Source organism: Corylus avellana, chromosome 2 (genome assembly GCF_965113065.1).
Source record: "Corylus avellana chromosome 2, dhCorAvel1.hap1.2, whole genome shotgun sequence".
NCBI lineage: Eukaryota > Viridiplantae > Streptophyta > Magnoliopsida > Fagales > Betulaceae > Corylus > Corylus avellana.
Window position 1 is genome coordinate 34,663,797 of NC_142491.1, and position 27,432 is coordinate 34,691,228.

The 27,432-nt window shown below is 36.1% G+C and overlaps 3 protein-coding genes and 1 pseudogene across 3 annotated transcripts; 3 read left to right on the forward strand and 1 right to left on the reverse strand.

Annotated features, from left to right (window-relative positions):
* The first annotated feature begins 11,600 nt into the window (after positions 1–11,600).
* LOC132168064 (uncharacterized) lies at positions 11,601–12,341 on the forward strand. The gene has a single exon (XM_059579132.2). The coding sequence runs from the start codon at positions 11,601–11,603 to the stop codon at positions 12,339–12,341; it is 741 nt and encodes a 246-aa protein (XP_059435115.2).
* Positions 12,342–12,493: 152 nt separating this feature from the next.
* On the forward strand, positions 12,494–13,404 carry LOC148587685 (DELLA protein RGL1-like). Its single transcript, XM_088513961.1, has one exon. It carries the CDS (start codon positions 12,546–12,548, stop codon positions 13,344–13,346), a length of 801 nt encoding a protein of 266 aa, XP_088370087.1. The 5' UTR covers positions 12,494–12,545; the 3' UTR covers positions 13,347–13,404.
* A 2,117-nt stretch (positions 13,405–15,521) lies between these two features.
* LOC132189811 (DELLA protein GAI1-like) lies at positions 15,522–16,646 on the forward strand. The gene has a single exon (XM_088512757.1). The coding sequence runs from the start codon at positions 15,522–15,524 to the stop codon at positions 16,644–16,646; it is 1,125 nt and encodes a 374-aa protein (XP_088368883.1).
* Positions 16,647–26,726: 10,080 nt separating this feature from the next.
* Positions 26,727–27,168, reverse strand: LOC148587686 (secreted RxLR effector protein 161 pseudogene; annotated as a pseudogene).
* Between the last annotated feature and the right edge of the window lie 264 nt (positions 27,169–27,432).

The following is a 27,432-nucleotide window of genomic DNA, read 5'->3' on the forward strand; positions in this document are numbered from 1 at the left end:
CGAGTGTAAGTCATTCATCAGAACATGAAGTACACACGCCGATGATGGAGACTGGAGGGCCAAAATCAAATGAGCAAAAAACAACAAAACACCAGTAGGGGTGGAGGTAGGCGGGCGAAGGAAAAGTGCATCTATCCTACATGTGAAAAGTGACAATGTGAAAAGTGCATCTATCCTACATGCCTATGGTGTTTGCTTTACTTTCTTAAACTTGTATGAGAATTTCCCTTTCATGCATGTCTTAATTGCAGGCCAAGTTCAGAAGAAAATCATTGTGGCCAATTAAAAGTTAATAAGAGGGGGGCACTTTGTACTATCTATGTTGCTTGTTTTTTTCTAATTATCTATGTTGCTTGTTTAATCACTCTTCTATGTCGTTTGTTCTTGTTCCTTCCTTAGCCGACCTTTTTTTAAGGAGAAATCTTTTATTTCAACTTGATTAGGACCTTCGGTCGGATTCTAATTTTTTTTTTTCCTTTTTTATGAGAAATCTTGTTTATTCTAAAACGTACAATTCCAAATGGCATTCATGCGTGCAGTCAAATAATGAGTGCCCTGCTGCAGGCCACCTTGTTTACATGAAACTCAACTTGACGATACTGGGCGTAAGAATTCAAGAATTATATTGTGAGAAACAGTTTAAATATTATTTCTTTGGCTTCGGATTACCTTGTAGATTTTTGTTTTAGTTCTCTTTTAGGGAAGGCTAGCTTGGGTTTGAACTTAAAAGATTGGGTTAAATTCACTTTACTCCCTAAAGTTTCAAGAGTTTTTAAATTCAAACTTCAATCTTTAAAAATTGGCAATGTGAGTAATGTTTCAAAAATTTTCAATTCAGACCCTCAGTTACTAATTTTCATCTAATTGGACGGAAATCATCTCACGTGCATCTTACGTGAGATTTTGATATCTCTATTCCAATTTTGCCCTCATTAAAACCTATAAAATTACGTAATTACCTTCAATTTTATAGGTTTTAATAAGGGTAATTACGTAATTTCATAAGATTTAATGAGGCCAAAATTGGAATAGATGGCATCAAAATCTCACGTGAAACGCACGTGAGATGTTTTCCGTCCAATTAGAGGAAAATTAGTAACAGAGAGTCTGAATTGAAATTTTTTAAAATATTACCCATATTACCAATTTTTAAACATTAAGGTTTGAATTGAAAAACTTTTGAAACTTTGTGAGGTAAAGTGAATTTTCTCTTAAAAGATTCTTGTAATTAAAAAAAAATAATAATAAATAAATAAATAAATAAAAGCAGCTTTTTGAACAGACCACTGTTCACTTTATGGATAACCATCCCTCCTTTTTTACGTGATGGGAGAGGGGTTACGGGTATGAAAAAGACATTATTTTATTTTTTAACTAATAAATACCACTTGACAAAATATAATTCAGCTTCATGTAAGGTCACATTATAATTAAAATAAGGTATCGATTTCTGTGCAATTACCGATTCTTGATTAAGAAGATAAGTTTAATTAAGTGGAAAAGGATCCTCTCCATTTCAAAATCCCTCCATTTCCTCCATTTAGTGTATTTTGAAGGGTAGTGTTGTCCAAAAGTTTTAATGATGGTAGTGCAATAAATACAATACCCTTCAAAATGCACTAAATGGAGGAAATTGAGGGATTTTGAAATGGAGAGGATCCTATTCCAAGTGAGTTAGACTGATCAGGAATATCCCTTCAATTTTTTTAAAAAAAATTTGAGATTTTCTTATTATTAGATTCTAGTCAAGTAGTCATGTTTTATATCTAACAATTCACAACATGTCAATTATCACACAAAATAAATGCTGAAGTTAATAAAAATTTCTTTTCTCTCTAGTTTATTTAGGCGGATCAGGCTTATATGCTGTAGTTAAAACTAACGCATACATACTGTTAAAAAATTCAAGGGTGAAGATTTAATTAAAGTAATTGAAGGGTTTAGATCTATCATAATAAATACCAATAAATAGATGAAGTGATGGATGAAAGAGAAAATTTGTATTTATTATGATAGATTTGTGCCCTTCAATTACTTTAGTTAAATCCTCACCCTTGAATTTTTTAACAGCATGTACGCTATAATTTTAACTACAACATACAAGCCGGATCAGCCTAGTTTTAACTAAAGTAATTGAAGGGCATAGATCATGTATATATGGGAAGCTTTCAGCTTAAGGCCCATGCTTGGGATGTCTTATTGTCATGCCTATAAAACAGACGTGTCCTGATTAGTAACTTAATTTCAAATTGAACATCTAAATTTCTTCCAAATCTGTCGGGAGGAAATATTCTCTAATCCTTTTTTTTTTTTTTTTAAGAAAAATATAGAACTTCCATTGATGAAATTTTATGAGCATGCATAAAGCTCTTATAACATAAAGCATACAATTCTGAAAAATTATAGTCAAAAGCTATGAAGGATACAAAGTCATAAAAATGACTTTAAGCTTCCGCTAACTCATGTATAATTACATTTAAAGAACATATCTACTTGGTGCAGACTAAATATAAGACATGAGTAACACAAATACAAAACAAAAATAAAAAAACAACTAGAAACTAAAAATCCAGCCATGAGAATTAAGCCTCCACACTGATCTACTCCATCATCAACCTAAAGGCCATGACAAACAAAATAAAAAACAAAAAATAAAAACCCCACAAACAGCAGCAGAAGAGCATAGCATCGTAGACATCCCTTCAAAAGACGCACCTTGGCCGAAGAAGATGATCAGATATAATGTTGAAGAAACTAGATCTGGATCTAGATCTAGATTTACAAACTAGATCTAAAGTAACCCGCCGAAAACAGAAACCGATGGAGCCTATAGAGAAGACACCGAGCACTGCTATCATGAAAAGGGAGGAGGAAAGATTTAGATCTAGAACTTTCCTCCTTCTCCAATCCATTTAAAATAGTGTTATGTGTTTATAAATATTTAAAAAAAAAAACACATTAAATTTAGTTTAAGTTGGTAAACTGCTATTAATAATGTTAAGAATTTAATGTATCTTTTAAATATTTATAGACACTTGACACTATTTTAAATGAATTGGGGTGTGTGTAGACATCACTAAAGAAGAAGAAACCCTAAGCCTTGAGAAACCCTAAGCCCTCCTCCAGAGCGCCGCCGCCTCAGGGGAGGAGGGATGCCCGTTGCCTACATCCCTCCTCCCTTCCTTGCTTCCCGTTTTTTGTTTTAGGTTTGTTTCTGTCTTTGGTGTTTTCTGTTCTGTTGTGTTTGTGTTCTCTTTCGGTGGGTATTGTTTTTGGGGGTTTTCACTTAAACTCTCCCCCTCCCTGTTTGTTTGTGTGTGCCGCCGATCTCCTCAGCGCTCGCTTCGCTGCTCATCGCTCGCTGTCGGGTCTTTTCACGCGCCCCTCCCGCGCCTAGCTTTTTGTGCCACCTTCCACAGCGGTTTCCGGCCAGCTCGCGATCGGCCTCCTTCGGCTGCCGTGACCCGCTTTGAGTGTTTTTCGCATTTATTTTCCTGTTTTGTTGTTTTTCTGTTTTGTATTTCCTTTGAGTTCCACTGTATTTGGTTTTATTTGCTGTAATTTCTTTTTCTGCATTAGTTTTATTGTTCCCTTTATTTCCCTGTATGGTTTTATTTATGCTTGTAATAAGGCTTTCTCCTCCTGCTTTGTTGCGCCCGGTTGCTGCCCGATATTACTGGTCCAAACCTTTGGGTTGTGGATGTGAAATTTATCCTGACTTTCGAGTCGAGGAGAATGAGTATCGGCTTGTGAGTTTTGCTCTCAAGGCCGAGGAATAAGCGCTACCTATGCATTAGATGGTGTCTGTTTGATGCAGATCTGAGTTTTCAACCTGATATTTAGTCATAGGTTAGCGTATGCTGTGTTTTGATTGATTTGGTCTGTTGTTGATGACTGTATCTTTAGCTTCGGCTATGATTTACTTTAGAGCTTTTTGCTCTATTTGTAAGAGCTTTAGGCTCATAACTTTTATCAATGAATGAGTATGATATGTTTAAAAAAAAAAAAGAATTAGAAGATATTTCCTCATTGATTTGAAGAAAATTTATGTCATTTTTTTATTAAAAAAATAAATAAATAAAAATTATCTTATTGATATCGTCAAATGTCAATAGGTCAGTACTAAATTTAGAAATATTCCAAAGCCAATAATATGTGTAAGCACTATTCTCTAAAAAAATTGTTAAATAGTGCATTAAAAATAATAATATTAACTCCTCAATAACTAAAAGTTAACTATCTCTCTTCGAGCTGCTTTTATCTGGATTCATTTAGTGTCCAAAACTTATTTAACTATTTCTCTTCCAGCTCTTTTTGTCCTGACTCATTTAGTGTCTAGAACTTATTTTTAATCAGGAGAAACTTCACTCTAACCTTTTGAACTTTCACGAAATTTGACAAACTCCTCAAACTTTTAAATATTTTAATTTGGATCATTGAACTTTCAATTGCTCTAAATGTGGACCCTTCCATCAACTTTAGCTGTTAAAAATACCAAAAAATATCAAAATATTCTTGATTTTTTTTTTTTTTTTTTAAATTAAAAAAACGTTTTGAAATTAAAGGTAAAGTTGAAATTTTATACAAAAATCATGGATATAAACGTCATGTAACATTTAAAATCTGACGGAGGGGTCCACATTGAAAACAATTAAAAGTTCAGAAGTCCAAAGTACGAGATTTTAAAGTTTGAGAGGGTTTGTCAAATAGCGTGGAAGTTCAGGAGGTTAAATTGAAGTTTCTCCTAAAATAAGGGGTAACTTCACTGAAAACCCTTGAACTTCTACCTGATTTGACAAACTCTCCCCCCGTCCCTCCCCAAACTTCAAAATCTCTCAATTTAGTCTCATGAACTTTCAATTACTTTTAATTTGAATCCTTCCATCAAATTTAGAAGTTAGAAATACCAAAAAAGACCAAAATATCCGTGATTTTCATTTTTTTAAAAAAAATTAAAAACATTTTGGAATTAAGGGTAAAGTTGGAATTTTATAATAAAAAAAAATCAAGGGTATAAACGTCATTTAACGTTTAAAATTTGATTGAGGGGTCCAAATTGATTGCAATTGAAAATTTATGAGACTAAATTGAGCGATTTTAAAGTTTGGGGGGTTTGTCAAATCGGGTAAAAGTTCATAGGTTTTCAGTAAAGTTACCCCTAAATCATAATTTCACCTAATAAGTAAGTAATGTGGAACTTATTAGTACCCATGAACGCTTTTCCTTAGGTCACTACAAATAGAACATCCCAACTAAGGCTTCCGCAATGTACAAAATATGAGATTTTAGTAATCAATTAGCAGGAAATCTCGAATCAAACCATTTGTGTTTACTTCAACAAAAGGAGCGCAAGCCTCTTTGACATAAGATTTTTTTTTTTTTTTTTTCTTAGTCCCAATTCAACGATAAATAAGTCCGAGCTAAATGAATACTTGTTCCATGAGGACGAAAACGAATCAACATCTAGATATGATACCATGCGATGGTTGGTTGTTTACGGACTAGTAGTACCCACCATTTCCTTTTTGAGGTGAATATCAGCAATTAGGGGTGTCAACCCGGTCCTGGTTCCTGGTTATTGGCAATAATCGGGAACCGGAACCGGGATACCCGATTTTTTTATTTTGAAAAACCGGAACCAGAACTGGTTATCCGGTTACTTGGTTATACAATAACGGTCGGTTGCGGTTGGTACTAGGTTATCCGAACAGGGTAACCAGTTTTTTTATTAAACAAAAAAAAAAAAAAGAACATTTTCGGCTTATTTTAGGAATTGAGCTTAATTTTTGGGCTTATTTGAGGCATTGGGTCAAATTTTTGTGCTTAATTTAACAATTTTTTGCCCATTTTTTAAAAAAAAACAATTAGCATTTTTGTCTCAATAAGTTGGGCTTTGTTGTGATTGTTCCAAAAAAAAAAAAAAAACATAAAAAATCCCAAAAAATCATTGTTTTTGGCTTTTTGGGCGTAAAAAAAATAAAAATTCAATGTTTAAAAATGTCCTAAAACTTCATTGTTTAAAAATGCCCTTAAAATCGAATATTTACAAATGCCATAAAAATTCAATGTTTAAGAATGCCCTAAAAAAATTAAATAATAATAATAATAATAATAATAAAATATTATTTTATATAGATACCCGGTTACCCGATTATAATCAGGTGCCAAAAACTAGAACTGGAACTGGGTACACGGTTACTAATTTTTTCCAACCGATTTCCAGTTACCGATTGGTACCCGATTTCTTTTTACACCCCTATCAGCATTGTAGTTCATACAAGGATAAAATTAATTCCATCAAACCTGAACCAACAAAATATTTTATTTTTTAGATGAATTTTGACAAATAAAAGCCAACCGCATAAGAAAAATTTATTATTTTATATATATATATTATTTGTCAGTAATATATGACTATCACTTTTGTTTCTTTCAATAGCCGAGAGTTACGAAGAGGGGAGGTCCAAAAACGCATGAGGATTTTATGTATTGGGCTTGGGCTAGTAATTAATTCACGAATTGGACTATGGAGAAGGTGGGCTAACCGCCACATCTCCTTTTCCTACAGATTATTTTATAACCTATTTCTACCTTTTTTATTCCACTGCCTTCAGCAAATCCAACCCAACGAGGTTTCATCAAACAAATTTGATGGTTTGGCCCTAAGGGTGGCAAAACTACTCCCTTGGGCCTTGGGGTGGTTCGGCCACCTCCAGATCGTCGGTGTTATTAGTTGGTTCGCACCAAGTGGTATTAAAGCAAGACCGATTGTTTTCTATGGCAATCACCGATCCATGACAACCCAAAAACACTGTGATGAGAGGGTCCTTCAAATTTGTAACCAGGTACGCACTATCTTGGACCAGATGAACGAGGTATACAACAAATTTGCCTTGAAACCCCAATCTCCAATCGAGAACCCATCATTCCCACCGCCCGCCAAAACCGAGAGAAAAACAATCACAGAACCAGCCCCAAAAACCCATCCCCAATCGGCAATTACTGCCATTCAAAAGCCAAAAGAAAACAAAATTCAACCACACAAACGTCCACAACATAAAAAATCACCACCATCATGCCGACGCTGCCCAAAACCAACAAAACAATTCTACCCAATATCCATAAACACCCATAACTTTTGGTTTTTAATCCACAACATCATCAAAACCCCCATCCCAGCCTATTAATATTTCCCTTCCAACTGTCACAACCCAAGCATTGGACTTGGAAAGAACATAAGAACAAAAAAAACAAAAAAAAAGGAGCGTGAAAGGAGAGCTTCATGTGTGTTCTGGAAGAGAGAGAAAAGAAAAGAAAAAGAAGTGACCCATGAGCACCATGTGGACTTCAAAGGGCATTTGTAGTTTTATTTATTTATTATTGTTTAATTGTTTTTCATTTAGATTAGTTTAGATTTTTTTCCTTAGGGACAAGGAAATTGTTAGCGGAAGGGAATGATATGATCATAATCTGATATTATTTGATATTGTCCGGTGTTACGTTAGAGTCCAATAAGAAGTATATCTTCGTAGATTTTATAGTTCAATAAATAGTTATATTCATTCCTTATTAGAGTCGTTCAATTAGGTTTATTATGCAAGAGTCGTGATTCAGAGCACATGGCGTGCTTAGCACGCCGTGTAGGAAATTTTTTTTTTTAATATTTTAATGCAAAAAAAAAAAAAAAAAAAATTTCCTGGCGTGCTATTTTACTTCACCCATTATGTAATCAATAGTATATTGTTTCTCTATTTATATGAGAATTATCAATAACAAAGTATGTGTTGATTATTGATTGAAAAATACAATTTGCTGTATTTTGGAGGTCAAGGCTCCCTCGAAGTAGCCATTAGAGATCATGGCTCTCTCAAAGCAGCCGATTTATCATTTTTTCTATGTTTTGTTATTAGTTGGTTTGCACCACTGTCTATTCCCCTGTTATGCTAAATCATACGATAAGGAAGCCTGGAAGCTTGGAATCTCAGCTCAAAGTGCTTAGAGACCTCAACCCATGTGTCATGGTGATCATCAAAGCTGATCAGATCACAATTCACCAGATTTCTTATGCCGTTTCAATGATACGCTCCTATCCTACACCGCATATTTCGAATGCCTGGAAGTTTGCATGGATGAGAGTGATCCAAATAGGCTGAGAATGGAAGATACATACCTGAGCAAGCAGATAAGCAACATTGTTGCAATGGAAGGTGAGGAGAGAATTTTCTAGCGCATAAAGATTGAGTGATGGAGGCATTTTTTGGAGGATTTGGTATGGTGGAACAAGAGCTTAGCATCTAACACCCCGGTCCCATATTAGGAAGATGAGAAAAAGTCCACATAAAGTGAGTGGTTTATAAAGATAGTCATGGGTGTTAAGTCCCACATTACCTAGTTACTAGGTGAAACTGGACTTTATAATGAATTTTACGGAAGTTTCAAATTGACTAGTCTTTTTGGGGTGATAGCGCAGATGTAGCTAGGGCTTTTTCTAGGTCGTTACAAATTGTATTAGAGCCATTGCCCAGCCTGAAATGGGGAGAGTGTGTACAAGCCCATGAAGGTTGCTAGCGGGCACTCGCTGGGACGCCAAGATTGGGCTAATCCCATGAAGGTCGCCAGCAAGGATGCTGGGTCCTAAGAGGGGGTGATTGTGGCATCCCATAACACCTAGGTATGGAAATAAGGATGTACTTAAATGTATACTTACACCCCTAATGACAACAACGCGTTTTAAAGCCGTGATGGTCATGATCCTATCGGATTTTCGCAGTTAAGGGTATTTCTGCAAGAGTAGTACCAGGATGGGTCTGGTTCGCGTTTTAAAGCGGACAATATTGTGTGTCATTGGGATGTGGTGTTACAAAATTGTGACGTCCTACATTGCCTGTGCATGAAAAAGATAATGTGTTTATATGGAATATACTCTCTCTAAATGGTATGAGGCCTTTAGGGGTAAACTCAATAATAAAACTGTGCGGGGTTAGCCCAAAGCGGATAATATCACATTACTTAGAACAGCGGTGTTACATAACATGTCATCTTTGTATCCAGCAGAGTTGTTGGTGAAAAACTTTGCTTGTGGGAGCTCTTGCACACTTAAAAGGAGTGGGAATTGCCTGGCTATTGGGTGGAAAGGAAGGTCTTTCCTTTCGGTTTCGGCTTGGAAGTTCCACCAAGAACAAGCCTAGAAAATAATCTCTTATGCATGTAATAACTTTTGTAATGTGTTAATAAGTGTTCCCACTTCGTTCTATTTAATATGATATCAGAGCGAGAAATTTTGAGTTCGAATTAGGGGTGGGTAGATTAATTGATTACCGACCGTCTTCTGACTACGACCGAATCGACATTAACCGTCAACCGATAGAAGTCGATTGGTAATCGGTTAAGATTTTTATACCGATTTTCGGTTCGGTTCGGTAATCGGTAAAACATTTTTCTTATCGATTTTTGAACCGAACCGATAAGGAACCGATAGTAGGGGTACAAAACAATGTCGTTTCATTTTTAATTTTTAATTTTTCCTAATAAACATTTTATTGAAATCAAAACTACGTAGTTTTGAGATGCTATATATACATCTCTTTCTTTCTTTCCCCTAATCCTAAATCAAATCCTTTGCCACCCCCCTTTGTTCTCTCGACTCTCGCAGTACTCTCACTTTCAACTCTCTTACTCTTGCACGTCCCTCTCAATCTCACTCTCAACCCTCTTGGAGGGCGCCCCTCTCGTCATTCTCAACTCCCGACCGTCTCTCTCTAGCTTTGTCGTCACTGTGTTCCTCTTTTGTTGTGAGTCCGTGATGGCGTGGTTTGACTCTAGTTGTTGGTGGTGTAGCATCTGAGCCTCATGGCCGTGTGTTGCGTGGTGCAACATCGGAGCCTCGTGGGTTGCGTGGTGGTGGTCTAACGGTAACCTATTATCCGAACCGTTATTAACTGATTACTGCTTTAACTGAAATTTTCTGAATAATTTCTTATCGAAATGTTATTGGTTAATTAACTGAATTAATCGATAATTTTGGTTAATTATCGAAAATAGGGTTACCGGTACTGTTATAACTGATACCCACCCCTAGTTCGAACTATGACCCTATAATTCACCACATTTTAGTTAAATATTTAACTTTGTTTTGGCTTAGGTGCTCTAATTTTTTTTACGGCACCTATATTGTAGTTCTTTTAAAGGTCGAGATTAAGGATAAGTAGTGATAATGATATTAAACATGATAATAAGTAAGACAATTATTTGGTTAAATTACTCAATAGAAGGATCACCTATCTTTTATTCACCTCAATGTTTATATATTTTGAGAATAAATTTATATTTGAGAAAAATTCATATATTTCTCTCAAATTATCACCAAATTGACAATTCTTTGAACTACCAAAAAAAAATTTAATGTTGTTCTCAAATGATAGCTCAATCGGCTAGAGAATAAGCTTCATGAAACAGATGTTACTAGTTCAAATGAGTAGTGTTACAAGTTCTTCTTGTGTCCTTCCAAAAATGATGTGGCTATTAAAATTACTATTGGGCTTATGATTGATTATTATTAGATTTTGATCGAATAATAATTTTAATAACCGCATCATTTTTTGAGGGATTGAAGAGAAACACAAGAAGAATTTATAGAATTACTCGGTTCGAATATATCTCTCCCTTTTTCTCTCATGGTAGGAAAAAACAATTCCAAGAATGATACAATTTTCTTTATTTTTAGAAGTCTAAAAATGTTTTATTTGCAACCGATGCTACTTACACTTGCCACCAAATTTACAAGCGGCGAACAGTGATGTATGATTGCCACGTGTTCGGTAGGGGATAAAGTCTGTTGAACTCGTCGACACTGAATCTGAGCGAAAGCCACGCCCCCAGAATCAAATCAATCTTGCACACTGTGCTACCCTGCGAGTGAAGTTTGGAAGTGGTGCGAGAATAATGGAGGGGAAGACGAGGGAAGAGGTGGAGAAGAGCGGGATGATCGACACGTGGTTGAGGAAGCACCGTCTGATTTACACCGGAGCTACCAGGCACCCTTTGATCCTCAGCATTCAAGATGGGACCGTTGATCTCTCCGCCTACAAAAGATGGCTGGTACTTGATACTCTTAATAACTTTTTCTTTTTTCTATTTTCTTTTTTATTATTTACTATCTCTGTTGCTTGTTTAATCACTCATCTATGTCGTTTGTTATTGTTCCTTTCTTGGCCGACCCTTTTAAGGAGAAATCTTTATTTCAACTTGATAAGGACCTTAGGACATATTATTCGGATTCTAAATTTTTTTTTTTTTTTTTTTTTTTGAGAAATCTTGTTTATTCTAACACGTACAATTCCAAATAGCATTCATGCATGTAGTCAAATAATTGAGTGCCCTGCTGCAGGCCGCCTTGGTTACATCAAACTCAACTTGATGATACTGGGTGTAAGAATTCGTCAAACGTGTGATACAATGAAAAGAAATTTAGAATATAAAAAAAATCAAAGATCTTTCTTTTCATATATCTAGAATTGTTCAACATATCAAACTAGTATACCTCCTACCAGCACAATTGAGATCCCAGATTGTGAGTTTTATCTCCTTTTTAAAATATAAAAATGGAAAATGAAGTGTTTTCTTTCCAAGAGTTTGGATTCCATGGAGTTGAAGCTAAATTTAGTTGTTCTGATAAAATGGTGGAGGGTATGGAAGAAGAAAATGGTGGGAAACAATTCAATTTTAATGGAGAAGAAGATTGGTGTCCTGACTTTGGTTTCTATAAGGAGGATTCATCAGAGGAAGGATTCCTTCTCTTCAAGTATCAACAACAAGAAGATTCTGGGTCTCTTGGTGACCAGCACTTCGATATTGTCTCACCACCGCTTCAAACATGTCTAGAGGAAATTCAAAAGCTTGGTGAATTCACAACACTAATTCCACAAGTTGTACCCAGGAAGGAAAAGCGGCAGCCATTTTCTCTTGCCTCACTTGAGCTCCTAAACAACTTTGGAAATGGTTTCAAACGGCTGCATGGGGATAGAAAAATTGAGCCAAGCAATGACATGCCATGCGCAAAGGTGGAGGAAGGCCGGAAATTGTCGACCGAGGAAGTCATGAGGCTAGCTGGAGCAAATTTCATCCAGTCCTCCTCTTCCCAAACAGCTGATGTTTCCATGCTTTGCCATCCTTTTGATTCTTCCTTCTATGGCCTCTCCAATGAAGAGACCAAAGATGTGGCGCTTGTTGAATTCCTTTTCTCTTCTGCTGAGAAAGTAGGGTGTCAGCAGTTCGACCGGGCAAGCAGGCTGCTCAGCCAGTGTGATGACTGGTGTTCCAATACAGGGAACCCTGTTCAGTGAGTGGTTTACTATTTCTCTAAAGCTCTCCGGGAGAAGATTGATCGAGAAACGGGAAGAATCACATCAAAGGACTTGGGAAAAAGACTGTGTTTTGACGTGGATGAGGCAATGATGAATTCAGATCACACCATTCTTGCGTCTCAGGAAGGTATTCCCTTCTCTCAGATTTCACAATTTTCTGGTATCCAAGCCATTGTGGAAAGCATGGCTGAGGCAAGGAAGATTCACATAGTTGATCTAGCTATTCGGAATGGGATGCAGTGGACAGTCTTAATGCAAGCTCTTGCAACTCGATATGAATGCCCTCTTGAGCTTCTCAAGATTACTGCTGTTGGAACAACTTCAAAACATATAATTGAAAGAACAGGTAAGCGGTTGGCAAGTTTTGCAGAGACCATGAACATAGCCTTTTCTTTTAAGGTAGTTATGGTATCAGACATGTTGGATCTCAAAGAACATCTTTTTGGGGTAGAAGCTGATGAAAGAGTCGCTTTCTACTCTGAATACTTCCTGAGGAGCATGATTCTAGAGCCAAAGCGGTTGGAATCTATAATGGGTGTTGTCAGAAGTATCAATCCATGCATAATGGTTGTCACTGAGGTTGAGGCAAACCACAATTCACCTGCTTTTGTGAACCGTTTCATTGAAGCCCTTTTCTTCTTCAGTGCATACTTTGATTGCCTAGAAACTTTTATGAAAAGGAATGATCCAAACAGAATGATCATAGAATCATTATTCTTTGGTGAGGGAATCAGAAGTATAGTGGCTGAAGAGGGAGAGGGAAGGAAGATTCGACATGTAAAGATTGATGTCTGGAGAGCATTTTTTGCCTGGTTTGGAATGGTGGATACAGAATTAAGCATGTCATCGTTGGACCAAGCACGCCTGGTGATTAAGAAATTTGATTGTGAGAAGTCTTGCACGCTTGATATGAATGGGAAATGCCTGATTATTGGGTGGAAGGGTACACCAATTCATTCTCTTTCTGTCTGGAAATTCCTTTGACAATACTTTTGCCTTTTTACAACCCTGTTTTATTTAACTTGACAATTATGTGAAAGATGCATCCCACATGCCTATGATGTTTGCTTTACTTTCTTGAACTTGAATGAGCATTTCCTTTTCTTTTCCAGACATATCTTTTGGAAATTAACTTTGATAATGATTCATGTTACTTGGGATTTATGTTTCTTGAAGGGCGAAACACAAGCTTTTCTGTAGTGAAAAGTTCGAAGCCGACAGTTCTATTTGTTCCATGCCAAATCTAGATGGGAAGAAGGGCCTTTGATTTTTTCTTGGATAGAACCAAAATGATGTTTCTTTTCTTTTTTTTTTTTTTTTTTTTTTTTTTTTTTTCAATCCTTTTAATGCAAACTTTGTGTTGTTAATTTTGTGATAGCTCAAAATCCAAGGAACCTTGGCTGTCAACTCTCTAGACTCTAGGCTTCAGCAACCATGCACCTAGTCGTTTGCTGAGGTCCAAAAAGCATTGAACCTAAATGGCTTTGCGATTGGATGATCAGAACACAATCTCAGAACATGAGCCTCTGCTCCTCATTTGCAATGTCCCTATCCATCATTTCCTTGTGTTCACTCTTCTGAAAAGTAAAACTAGTTTTAGGTTTTTAGTGTCAGCCTATTTCGGTGGTCAAAACATGATACAACGTGACTTAGTGGGCTGCAGCGAAGAACATCAATAAGTAGCGGATATGTATTTGTAGATCTTGATTCTATCAATGATCTAAAAAATCTTCTTGACAAAAGCTAGATACTCTCTAGGTCTTGAAGGAAAAGAAAGAAGAACGCTCAACTCTGAGGTTTTTTATTCAACAAAATCAATAATCAACATAAACCTCATTTCTCTAGAGGCTATAAGCATATATTTATAGCAAAAAACCCAAAACCTAATAAAATATGACATAAATACCCCAAAACCCTAAACCTAATCAAACAACGAAATAAAGACTCCCAAAACCCTAACCCTAATAAAATAATAACATAAAGTCGGCTAGAAAATAAAACAAACTAACGGCACCCGTCCGGATGGCCATGACACTTAAACGACAAAAACATGAAATAACATATGGGTGCGGACTACACTCCGATCTACATCAAAACATGAGTTCTATCTTTTTAAACACGCAAGTATTTTTGTGAAAAAGTTAGGATTCGGGATTTAAAATTTTGAATTGGCGTCAGCTAGGGTGTCAAATAGTGTCGTGATGCGACTCGTGAAAAGGTGATTTCAAGGAGCCTATTAGAGAGCATCGTCAGCTAGCCCGTCAACTGGGTGCCTGTTGCTATCTCTCTAGTCTTGGAGTTCTTGGTGGATTATGATGGTGCAACATAGATGGCAAGTACCACATTGGTTTTTTAATCGGGTTTTATAATTGATTTAAGAAACTCCAATTGTAATATTAACTAGGTCTTTTGAAGTAATAGCGCAAATGCATCTACCATTTTTCTAGATTATGACAAATATACATCAAAGCGAACTTAGTCGTAACACCATGTTGCATTGGGTCACTATATCATGACAAGGAGGTCAAGCATTTGAGTGAGAAAGATTGTGACACCCTAAAAGAAAGTTCCACATTTGGTTAGTAGATTACGATTGTATTAAGCGGATGTCAAGTCCCACATTAATTTCTTACTAAATGATATTGAGATTTATAAATGATTTAAAGAACTCCAATTATAGAATTCACTAAAACTTTTTGAGTAATATTATAAATGTGACTAAAATTTTCTCTCGGCCGTGATAGTTTTCAAATTAAATGGCAGAAATTTTTCTATATCAACATTTATCACCATATTTGTCACCATTTATTATCTCATTATTCAGCATATATAGGAAGGAATCTTGGTCCGTCCTTTACTGTTGTTACACTATATATACATTTTATTGGCAAAACAAATTAGAGAGGGGGACGGCTATAAGAATATTCCTTAAAAAAACCATAGGAAGTCTGTCCTATTTTAATGTCGAGAGATCCAAAATGAGAGGGGGACGGCAACAAGAATATTCCTTAGAAACTATATGAAATCTTCCCTATTTTCTAACGCTATATGCCATCTTTCTCAACCATGCAAGTATACTAGTCTCCATTGTTTAGATGCAAATATAATGGGATATGATATTTCAGAGCAAAAACAGTAGCTTTGTACACTTGAAAAACCATGGAAAATGTCGGTAGATTATCTGCTGAACAAGTCATGAAAGTAGCAGAAGAAAGGTTCATTCATTTCTCTTCCCAAAACTGTGCTGATGATCATGTTTTCAGCATTGCTGCTCCATCTGGTCTCTCCTGCCAAGAAACCAAAGATGTCGAACTTGCATGTCTTCTTTTAGCTTCTGCCGAGAAGGTTTCCAAGCAAGAGTTTGTCGAAGCAACCAGGCTGCTAAACCTCTGTGATTTCCTGTCCTCCAGGACAGGAAGTTCAGTGCAAAGAACCGTTCATTACTTCACCAAAGCTCTCCAACAGAGGATTGATAGAGAAACAGGGAGAATTGCAGCATTAAAAGGAGGCTTAAAAAGTGATGCATCTCATCATGAAGAGAAGGTGTATGGAGATCCCACTCTCATCTCATGTTACCTTCACCTTCCCTTCAGCCAAGTGATTCAGTTTGCAGGAATCCAAGCAATTGTAGAAAGTGTGGCTTCTGTGAAAAGGGTTCACTACATTGACCTTGCAATCAGAAATGGCGTGCAGAGCATAGTGTTGATGCAAGCTCTTGCAACTCGCCAGGAATTCCCAGCTGAGATTCTTAAAATAACCGCTGTAGGAACAACAACATCGAGACAGAAGATTGAGGAGACAGGTAAAAGGCTCGCATGTTTTGCTGAGACTTTAAACTTGCCATTTTCATTCAGAACAGTTGTGGTGAGAGACATCAAAGATCTCAACAAAGGCATGTTCGAAATTGAGACAAAGGCTGATGAAGTTGTTGCTGTCAATTCCCCGTTTCTGCTAGACAATATGATAACGAAACCCAGCTGCTTGGAATCACTGATTAAAGTGCTTAGAGATCTCGACCCATGTGTCATGGTGATCACAGAAGTTGATGCAGATCACAATTCACCAATCTTCTTGGGTCGATTCCATGAAGCCCTCTTCTTCTACTGTGCATTTTTTGAAAGCCTTGAAGTTTGCATGGATCAGAGCTATGCTAATAGGATGGCATTGGAGGCAACATACTCGAGTGAGGAGATAGTAAACATTGTTGCAGCAGAGGGGGAGGATAGAGTTTTCAGGCGCAAGAAGATAGATGCTTGGAGGCCATTTTTTGCTAAATTTGGTTAAGGTGGAACAAGAGCTAAGCATGTCATCTTTGTATCAGGCAGAATTGCTGGTGAAAAACTTTGCTTCTGGGAGCTCTTGCACCCTCTATAGGAATGGGAAATGCCTTACTGTTGGGTGGAAGGGAAGGCCAATTCTTTCTCTTTCATCCTGGAAGTTCCACAAAGAAAAATCCCAGAAAAGAATTTGCAGTTTGCTCTCTCAATCTCTTATTTAATAACCCCTGTAATTTATTGCGAGTGTTGATTGAACTGAAACAACAGCATTCTGATAAATTGTATTAATTTTTTTTTTTTTTTTTTTTTTTTTTTTTTTTCTCCATGAAAGAGTTTTTATCAGGAGGTCAAGAGCAAGAAGGAAAAGCCAGATAATTTTTTGGCCTATATAACAATAGAAAAGAATCCTCACCGGAAGCTATGAAAAAAAAAAAAAAGAAACAAATTCCAGGATAGTCAAACAGCAGATTGTAGGTAGTGATCTGAAAATTTATCAAAGCCTACATAAGCTTATCAAATCCTAACACAACTCAAGATTCCCACTCATCAATAGTTTATGTGTTAGTATTTCTTTATGGGCGGAATCACACATACTCTCCTCAAATTAATTCTATTTACGATGTCTTCCCGAGTAAAATTGCATTAATCTCATATCAAACTACCAAAAATTTGTAATGTACTTCAAATGACAAAAATACCCGTAGTAAAAATTCAAAATTCAAAAGAAAAAAGAAAAAAGAAGAGGCCGGAAGAGGTGACCCTCTGGCCAAACCATTCCCAAGGTTAGGACTATATAGGTGGGTCGGTTATTAACCACATAACTGCTTTGGTGGGTGGCTGGTAAAAATTATTAACCACCTAGCTAGGGCGATGCGGTTAGCAGCTAATATTCGCTAACCGCTTACCCTTATATATTTATATATACCAAAACAACATTGTTTTGTTGTGTAATACATTAACAAATGTGTTTTTCTAATGGATAGAAAAGAATCGTCATGTTACTATACAAATTTATTAATTTTTTTTCTCCATTTAAAACACTAAAGCTTTAAAAAAAAAAAAAAGAAAAAAAAAAACCATTAAAACAAGCCTAAAACACTAAAAATAGGCAAAAAAAAATCCCAAAAATCTACAGTAACCCCTAAAAGGAGGTCTAATGAAGACCAAAGACACCAATAAATCCAAAAGGCTAGTACCTGACAGACGTTAATGCGGTGCGGTTTAGGGTTCAATAACCTCTAACCGTAAGTTATTTTAAAATCGCTAACCCCTTAAGGCAGTGCAGTTATAGTTATGGAAATCTGATAATCGCCTAAGGTGTGTAATTAGCATTTAGAGTACTAGCAAGAACTTCGCTTAATTTAGGAAACCAAAATACTTTTTGCTTCCTTATTTAAATAAACTCCACAATAGCTTCCACTATCATTTCTCTATACCTTTTAAACATTCTTTCAAATAAATGTTAGGGGAAAAAAAGAGAAAAGAAAAAGCCATTCAAATATTCTTTCAAATAAATGTTAGAGGAAAGACAAATGAGAGAAATGAAAGAGAGTATTTTTTTTTTTAATAAAATAATGGTAAGGAATATGGTAGCACTTTTGGTTCCCTTGGGTTTCCTTGATTTAGGTAACACCAAGGGAGTCTCTCGTAGGGGACTTCTTTTTTTTTTTTTTTTAAAAAAAAGTTTTCCCTATATTTAGAGAAGAGAATAAGATTGTGTTCCTTACCTAGTATTAGGTTTAAGGTTCATGGTAACAAATTTGAACCTACTATTAGCAAGATTTGGGTTCCAAAAGTTGATACCATTCACCCGTTGAGAGAAAGTGGCAATGGTTCTACCTAAAGTTAGATGGTCTCATTGCATACCAAGGTGACAATTCATGCATTACATTTCTTCCTAGGGCATGCACTGTTCTTTTTTTTTTTTTTTTTTTTTTTTTTGAATTGCTTTTTGTTTTCTGCGTAGGTAATGATCGCATGGTTTTTATTTATTTTTTTAATTTTTTAATTTTTTTTTTTTTTTAAGAAAGTATACATAAAAAATGAAAAGTATTGAAAAATTGAGGGGTTCTTTCTTCAATTATTCCATATTTGCGCACTGTCATGCATCAAATTCTCATTTTTGCTTAGTAAAGAAAAATCACACTTTGAGTTTATTCTATGTAGCCTATGCATGAAAAATAATTGTGGTGATAGTATGGAACATTTAGATTATCCTGTTCACTTTGTGTACTTGTTAATTTCATGAGGTTTGAGTTTAACCGCATGTGTGAGTTAGTTGGTCAACTATTTAGTGTGGGTGTTAAAGTTCTCTTTGGACCAAATTGACCATAGTCTAGTTGAACCTAGAAAACATCCTACTTGGTTCTCCCTAGTTTATAAAGCATTTGTGCATGATAGTAAATATCGGTATTCATAAGCAAGGGCAAGAGGGGAATACTGCAAAATTTAAAATTGAATCTAATATCCTTACGGATAAAGGCAAAAGTACGAAATGGACTTAGATACAAATCGATGTCATAAGTTAAGGGAAGTGTTTATATGAGTGTCTCTAAGCCCTAGAAATAAGGTTTGTCTTTTGATCTATGAGAGGTTTTCATCTTTCATTTGTGACTTCATGTTAAGACTAGACCCCGTTACAGGTTTCAAGTCTTACGCTCGCAAAGTAGAAAGTTATTACACACAGCACACAAGCATAGTTTAAATGGTACTCATCATCACTGCGTCGTTTGTTGTGAATGATAATCCATCAATTCATTTGATCTTGATGCATTTTATACACACTTTGAATACAATATTTGATTGGTTGTTCATTAAGTTTCAAGTATGTTTTTAATATATATGTTCATCTTTGTGCAAACTTTATTTTTAGTCATTTCTTGAGGGTGAGATGTTGTTCATCTATATCTTGTTGGAATTACACTAAATAAATTTGTCTTACTCCACAGCATGTCAACAACAATGAAAAGAATATAAACGTACCTTTTTTGTTAGATGATGAGCTTGCCATCTCCCTTTGTCCTGTTGTATTGTGTGTGTAGAGGGCACTAGTCTTTCAACCCTAATTGCTCTGATAACCTAATGAAGTCTAATGGGTTAACTTCATTATATATATAGGGTGAGAGTACATGGCTTCGTCAAGTGCTTATAGAATTGGTCCAACCCATTATAGACCCAAATATTAAAATGACTATGTCAGTCCACCCAAAAGTGAAATAAAATACAACAATCTCCCACTTGGACTGCATAAGTTATTTAATTACCAAGTAAACCAAAGTAAGCATCCCAACACACAATCTAATTTGAATGTGTTTGCAGCTACAAGTTAAGAACACATTTGATAAACGCCGAATGTTACACATTTAAGCCTCTTAACTCACATATGCTAATTCCTTAGCATTTTTAATTGTTTGAGTTTGTTTTATTTTCGTGTTTTCAGGCTTTTAATAAAGATACAAGAAATACCATTGGTTTTGGGTTTAAAGCACATTTTGAGAAGACCAAGCACAAGTCTCAGTATTTTGAACATAACTTTCTACTCAAGTATCTGATTGCAGTGAAACTAGTGGCATTGGAAAGTTAACTCAAACTGCTACAAATTATTGTCAAATACACATTTCCCAATTCGGACGTTTGCTATGCCAAACTTGCCCCGCAAGATAAGAGCGCAAAACAACCAGGTGCGTAGGTGCACTCAAGAGCGCCACGAGTGGTATCAAGCGCACCACAAGTGGGATCGTGCGAACCATAAGTGGGATCGAGCGCACTCGGGCTTCCAGCATGCAGAAATAGCCCAAATCCACCCTGAAGAAGGTTTTCAATCTCCTATTCCAACTGGGAGATTGACCTACAAATTTTCTGGGTTTCCTAGGGCTTCTAGGACTTGTTTGCTCCCTATAAATAGACCCCTAAGCTTCAAGAGAATGTGTGCTTAGTTTTAGATAAAAAAATCTTCTTGTAGGCTTGACAAGTTGAAGAGGAGATAATATATGGCAGGAGGCCATCCTAGCACCACCATGAGCAGCTAAATTTGCAATAGGGCGTTGATGTAGCCCTTTTCCAAATAACAATGGTTTAATGGTATTTTAGTTTGAGATTTTTTATATGCATGATGGTTGTATAATGTGAGAATTGATCTTAATGTTTATATTCAATCATTATGAATTTTTTATCTTGTCTTAGAAAGTCTTTTATATTGATTGGACTCAAACATTCTTATTTTCTGTGATATGAATGATTGTTATACAACTGTTTTAACTGACACATGATCAATAGGATTTGATAGGCCATGCCTAGGGAAGACGGATTGTACTACACCCTAGTTTAGTGTAATTTAGGTAGACAGTTTGAGCCAACCGAATATGGGTTATGCTTATTCATTGATTGTGTGTAGCCTATTAAGGTATTAAATAGTCCATCTGTCCATGCCTATGGAAGACGGATTGTACTGCATCTTATTGGTTAGGTGGGCGGTTCGTGCCAACCGTAGATGGATTATACTTATTTATTAAATAATGATATTTTATTGATTACTCAAGTGAAAGGAGCCATATATCATGCATAGTATGAATTTTCCTTATTAATTTATGATTGACCATTATTATGAGGTTAGTGATGAATTCAACCCCTTATTCTATCTCTCATTACTATCTTTATTTTTTATGCATTTACTTTTACAAAAACAAAACAAATCAATCATCTTTTAAATTGAGTTATATTTGATCTTGACAAACTTGATAACAACATCTATGTAGTCCTTGAGGTTCGACATCCTCAATATAGCCTTATCCTGCAAGGATTCGTCCTATTGCAAGTGGTAATTTTATTATTGATATATTTTTGCAAACAAAAAGACCACATCAATTTTTGGCGCCGTTGCCAGGGATTGCTTAACGGTTGCATTGTTAAGTTTTAAAGATTGAATTTAACTTGATTCTTTTCTGCTTATATTTTATTTTATTTTATTACCTGTTTCTTTCCTTCTTCTTCTTTTTTCTTTTTTTTTGGTTCTTTTTTTGGTTTTTCTTTCTTTGTTCAGGTCCGTAGCTACGCAGGCCCTCCAGCATTGGCTGTGCACTCGAGTGCACTTTGCAGTGCGATCGAGCGCACCTACGCCTGCCTGCTAGATTCCAGCACTCTAAGGCTGCATCTTCTAGCTGTTTGCGAGTTTTTTATTTTTGTTTTTATTTTTGTTTTGTTATTTTATTTTCTTTTTTGTTTTGTAGTCGTGTGGGGAGACATTCCAACACCCCATGGACTATGTTCATATTGCTATAGTCCTTATCACCATGTTAGAGATTATAGACAATTTTCTAATTATCCTTATAAGCATATGAACACACCGTTCTCTAGACCGGGGAATGACCTTTATTCTGATTCCTATAACCTGGCATGGAGCAATCAGCCTAATCTCTCGTGGCAAGCTCAAGCTCCTAGAAATTGTGCTCCACAATTTCATGAATTGCACCATCAATAATATCCGCAGTTCAATGATTAATCTTATTCCCTTCAATATCAACCAACTCCACAGTAGTAGTATTAGGCCGCACCACCTCCTCTGTCGAAGTTTGACTTTCAAAATAAGGTTTCGAATCTTCTCAACAAAGTGGAGGATAGTAATCAACTGCTGCACTCTCACTCTGAATCCACCGCCGAGATAGAAGCTCACGAAGAAGAGCCGTCTCTCATTTACTGGCCTCCACAACAACAATACCAAGAGGAGCCGCCTCCCATCTACTGTCTTCCACAACAACAATACCAAGAGGAGCCGTCTCCCATCTACTAGCCTCCACAACAACAATACCAAGTGGAGCCATCTCTCATCTATTGGCCTCCACAACAACAATACCAAGAAGAGCCATCTCTTCTGTTAGATTCTGACTTTAAAGATAAGATGTTGAATCTTAAGAGTGAGACTAATCAGATGGAGAACTCTCAACAGGAGATTATGAATGCTCACTCTCAATCCATTGCCAAGATAGAGGCTCAACTTTAACAAATAGCCGATATCCTAAAAAGAGAAGAAGAAGAGATTCAAAGTCAGGGGGTGTCCAATCCTAATGGACACTACATGGAGGATGAGAGTCTTCTTATCATGAGCAAGCTATCACCACACTGAGGAGTGAAGAAGTGGTCGGAAATCAAGTGGAAGAGATGGAGGAGCAAATTGAGGCCCCCATGGGATCTACATCAGGAAAAAGGCAAAGAAATGAGTACTGAGGCTATGAAGGAGGAGCAAATTGAGGCCCCACGGGATCTACATCGGGAAAAATGCAAAGAAATGAGCACTGAGGCTTCTTCACCATCAACTTCTATTCCCGAAACGCCATTTGAGCCCCGAGCTTCTATTCCATGTAATTTGAAATCCTCATTTTTAGGGACATATGTCACTCTCCCGATTATTATTGCTTATGACTTACTAAGAGGCCAACAGAGTAATCTGCAAGCACAAAAAGTGACCATTGAGGTAGAAAAATTCTCTCAGTATTCCTGTCATTTTATTCCAGTTCATGATTCCCTTTTGGATGAGAAACTATTTGAGAATATTCAGTGTGATCTATCTCGATCTGCGGACATTATGAATTACCTTTCTATAGGTAAAATCCATTCTCTTTAATCCAAGAGAAGAAAAGATTGGTGCTTCAAATTTAAACTCAAAGAGTACTGAGCACATCAAGGATGTGGATTCTATTGACTTGGCGGATCCCATATATTTTGACTACATGAGTCAGCTTCATAGGTTCAAGCGTAGGCCCTGTGCGTGCACTTGAACCTCACTCCACAATGGTACATGATCTCCATCCAGGTTTATTTTCACCGTTGCTTCATTATTTGATTATCTTTATACAACAATGTGTTGCACTTGACTGGTATTTGGTTGGAGTATCAGCTATTTTTTCACGACATGTGTTTTTGCATACAAGTTTGGGGGTATGATATGCCTCACATCTGCTCATTCAGATATTCTTATCCTCTTGCTCTTGTTTTTCAGTTCTATACACACATTGGGGACAATGTGTGATTCAAGTTTGAGGGTATGGAAGAACAAAACACTGTCCAATATTTTTGTTATGTTATTCTTAAGCATGTGGTTAAGCTTTGATTTTGATTTGAATTTCATTGGTGGGCTTAAAGTTATGAAGACATGATCAATTGACTAGGAAATTTGAGTCTTGTTACTTACTTGTGGCAACATGAGATGCTTCTTGTTTCAATTTGATTATCACAAGCACACACTAGCATATAATATGTGAGGTATGAAATTTGAAATCAATTATGGTTGTTGTCAATGTCTTAAATATAGTTGGGTGACTTGTTGGATGAATAATCTTGGCATTATAAAAAAATCAAAAACAATAATAATAAAAAAAGAATAATATTGATCACTTTGAGCTTTTCACTAAGTAACCGGACCTCTTGCCTTATTAAGTAGTGAGTGTTCGCGTCAAAAGGTTGGAAGTTCGGTTTGGTTGATAACATGGCTAGTTCAGCTTCGTAGCCTTTTTGACTTAAGTTAGTAAGCTCTTAGGGGTTTCTTTACACATAATGCCCTAAAGCCATTTAGTTTGGGAGTCATTAGCTTAATGCTCGATACATGAGTCAATTAGAAAGCTTAAGAGAGCTAAGTATAAAATAGCCTACTATATATATATATACCTTGGTTATTTCATCCAATTGGGAGTGTAATGAATTTTGAGCAATGAACCATTCATGTTGAAATTATTTTTGAAGCCTTATAAATATGTGCTAGTTCACTATTACACCGATTGGAACTTGTGTTATCTCCACTGCCATTTGTTAGTAACTTGGTTATGAATTTCTTGAAATTTTGAAGATAGAGTTTATTTCTTTAAGCTTGCTAATGAATGAGACCCATTATTTTGTGATACTTCATTCATTTTTAATAATAACATAATCATGACAATGTTTGTGGGTACCATTTTTGTTAAACCCTCACGAGACTTCACTTGTCCTCTAGGGATGCCTAGGAGTTTAAAAGGTATGTTGCATACGCTAAATGCAATCGTACATCCCACGAAAGAATGATTTATCTTGTTGTTTTTCAGTTTATTTTCGGTTTTGTATTGCTAATGGACTAGCAATATGTAAGATTGAGGGTGTGATAAGCGCCAAATATTACACATTCAAGCCTTTAACTCACATACGTTAATTCCTTAGCATTTTTATTTGCATGATTTTTTTTTGTTTTAGTATTTTCAGGTTTTCAATAAAGATACAAGAAATACCATTGATTTTGGGCTTAAAGCACACTTTGAGAAGACCTAGCACATGTCTCAGTATTTTGAACATAACTTTCTGTTAAAGTATCAGATTGAGGTGAAACTAGTGGCAATGGAAAGCTAACTCAAACTTCTACAAAGAATTGTGAAATACAAATTTTCTAATTCGGACGTTTGCTATGCCAAACTCGCCCCGTAAGATAAGAGCACAAAACAGCCACATGCCGAGCGCACCACAAGTGTGATCGAGCGCACTTGGGCTTCCAGCATGCGGAAATAGCCCAAATACACTATGAAGAAGGTTTTCAATCTCCTATTTCAACTGGGAGACTGACCTACGGATATTCTAGGTTTCCTAGGGCTTCTAGGAAACCCAGTTTGCCCCCTATGAATAGACCCTTAAGCTTGAAGAGAAGGTGTGCTTAGTTTTAAATAAAAATAAAAATAAAAATAAAAAAATCTTCTTGGAGGCTTCACAAGTTGAAGAAGAGATAATCCAGGGCAATAGGCCATCCTCGCACCACCATAAGGGTTAAATTTGCAATAGGATGTAGCCATTTTCAAGTAACAATGGTTAATTGTATTTTAATTTGGGATTTTCTATATGCATGATGGTTGTATAAGTGTGAGACTTGATCTTAATGTTTATATTCAATCATTATGAATTTCTTATCTAGTCTTAGAAAGTCTTTTATATTGATTGAACTCAATCATTCTTATTTTTTGTGATTATATGAATGATTGTTATACAACTGTTTTAATTGACACGTGATCAATAGGATTTGGTAGGCCATGCTTAGAGAAAACATACTACACCCTAGTGTAGTGCAATTTAGGTAGACAGTTCGTGCCAACCGAAGATGCGTTATGCTTATTCATTGATTGTGTATAGCCTATTAAGGAATTAGATAGTTCATACCTAGGGAAGACAGATCGTACCGCATCTTAGTGGTTAGGTGGATGGTCCGTGCCAACTGAAGATGGATTATACTTATTTCTTAAATGATGATATTTTCTTGAATACTCGAGTGAGCCGAGCCCTATATCATGCATAGTATGAATTTCCATTATTAATTTATGATTGATCATTGTTATGAGGTTAGTGGTGAATTCAACCTCTTATTCTATCTCTCATTACTATCTTTATTTTTATACATTTACTTTTACAAAAACAAAATAAATCAATCTTCTTTTAAATTGAGTTATATTTTATCTTGACAAACTTGATAACAACATCTACACAGTGCTTGAGGTTCGACACCCTTAATATAGCCCTATCTTGCAAGGATTCGTCTTATTACGAGTGGTAATTTTATTATTGATATATTTTTGCAAGCAAAAAGACCACATCAACATCGATAAGATGTATAACATATAACAAGTATTTACAATTACGTGATCTAGAAAATGGAATGCAAGTATAGCACACAAATAACACAAATAGTGATCACTCTATATTTATTTGAAGCCCACCGAGACTAACATACAATATCTCATATTATAACACAAATAATGCCATAATCAATATCGCAAAATAATACATGGCAACACAAATGACTCACGATACATACAAAACATATAACTCCCACTAACTCATTAGAATAGAAGACTCCAACAACTCTATCTGAGTTACATGCTTCTGAAACACTATAGGAGCAAACCCCTTAATTAGTGGATCCTCTAACATATGTTCTGTGGGAATATGCACAACACAAATGTGAGACTCGGCTACTTTCTCTCTAATAAACAAGTATTTTATGTCAATATGCTTGGATTGCAAAGAGCTTCTAGTGTTCCAAGAGAAAGAAACTGCTGTAGAACTAGCACAAAATATCTTCAGCGACTTCTTAATGGTATGCACAACAACTAGCCTTGAGATAAAAATTTCGCAGCCATATAGCCTGACTCGGAGCCTGGTAACAAGCTATGTATTCAGCCTCCATAGTTGAGGAAGCTGTAAGTGTCTGTTTGACACTTTTCCATGAAATGGCTCCCCCTGCCATCATAAAAATATTTCCAGAAGTGGATCTCCTATCTTCTGAACAACTTGCAAAATTGGCATCTGAATATCCAACTACATTAAGAATGTTGGATCGCCGATATGTCAGCATAAATTTTTTTAGTGCCCTATAAGTACCTTAGTACTTTCATTGCAGTTGTCCAGTGACTTAAACCTGGATCATTCACGTATCTCCCAAGCACAGTTACAGCATAAGCAATGTCAGGTCGTGTACATACTTGAGCATACATCAGACTACTCACAATTGATGCATATGCAATAGATTGCATCTGAGTTCTTTAATTATCATTATGGGACATTGACACTTAGAAAATGTATCACCCTTCACAATTGGTGTCTTTCCAGGAGAGCAAGACTGCATATGAAACCTATTCAATACTCGATCAATGTAAGTTTTCTAAGACAATCCAAGAACACCATTAGTTCTATCACAAAGAATTTGTATACCTAAAACATAAGAGGCCTCACCAAGGTCCTTCATATCAAAATGAGAGGACATGCGCTTAGCTACAAGCAAGAGCCCATTGTCGTTT

Bases quoted from the DNA above. Each gene is read 5' to 3' on its own strand.
- LOC132168064 (XM_059579132.2), top strand. From the start codon at position 11,601: ATGGAAAATGAAGTGTTTTCTTTCCAAGAGTTTGGATTCCATGGAGTT.
- LOC148587685 (XM_088513961.1), top strand. From the start codon at position 12,546: ATGGCTGAGGCAAGGAAGATTCACATAGTTGATCTAGCTATTCGGAAT.
- LOC132189811 (XM_088512757.1), top strand. From the start codon at position 15,522: ATGGAAAATGTCGGTAGATTATCTGCTGAACAAGTCATGAAAGTAGCA.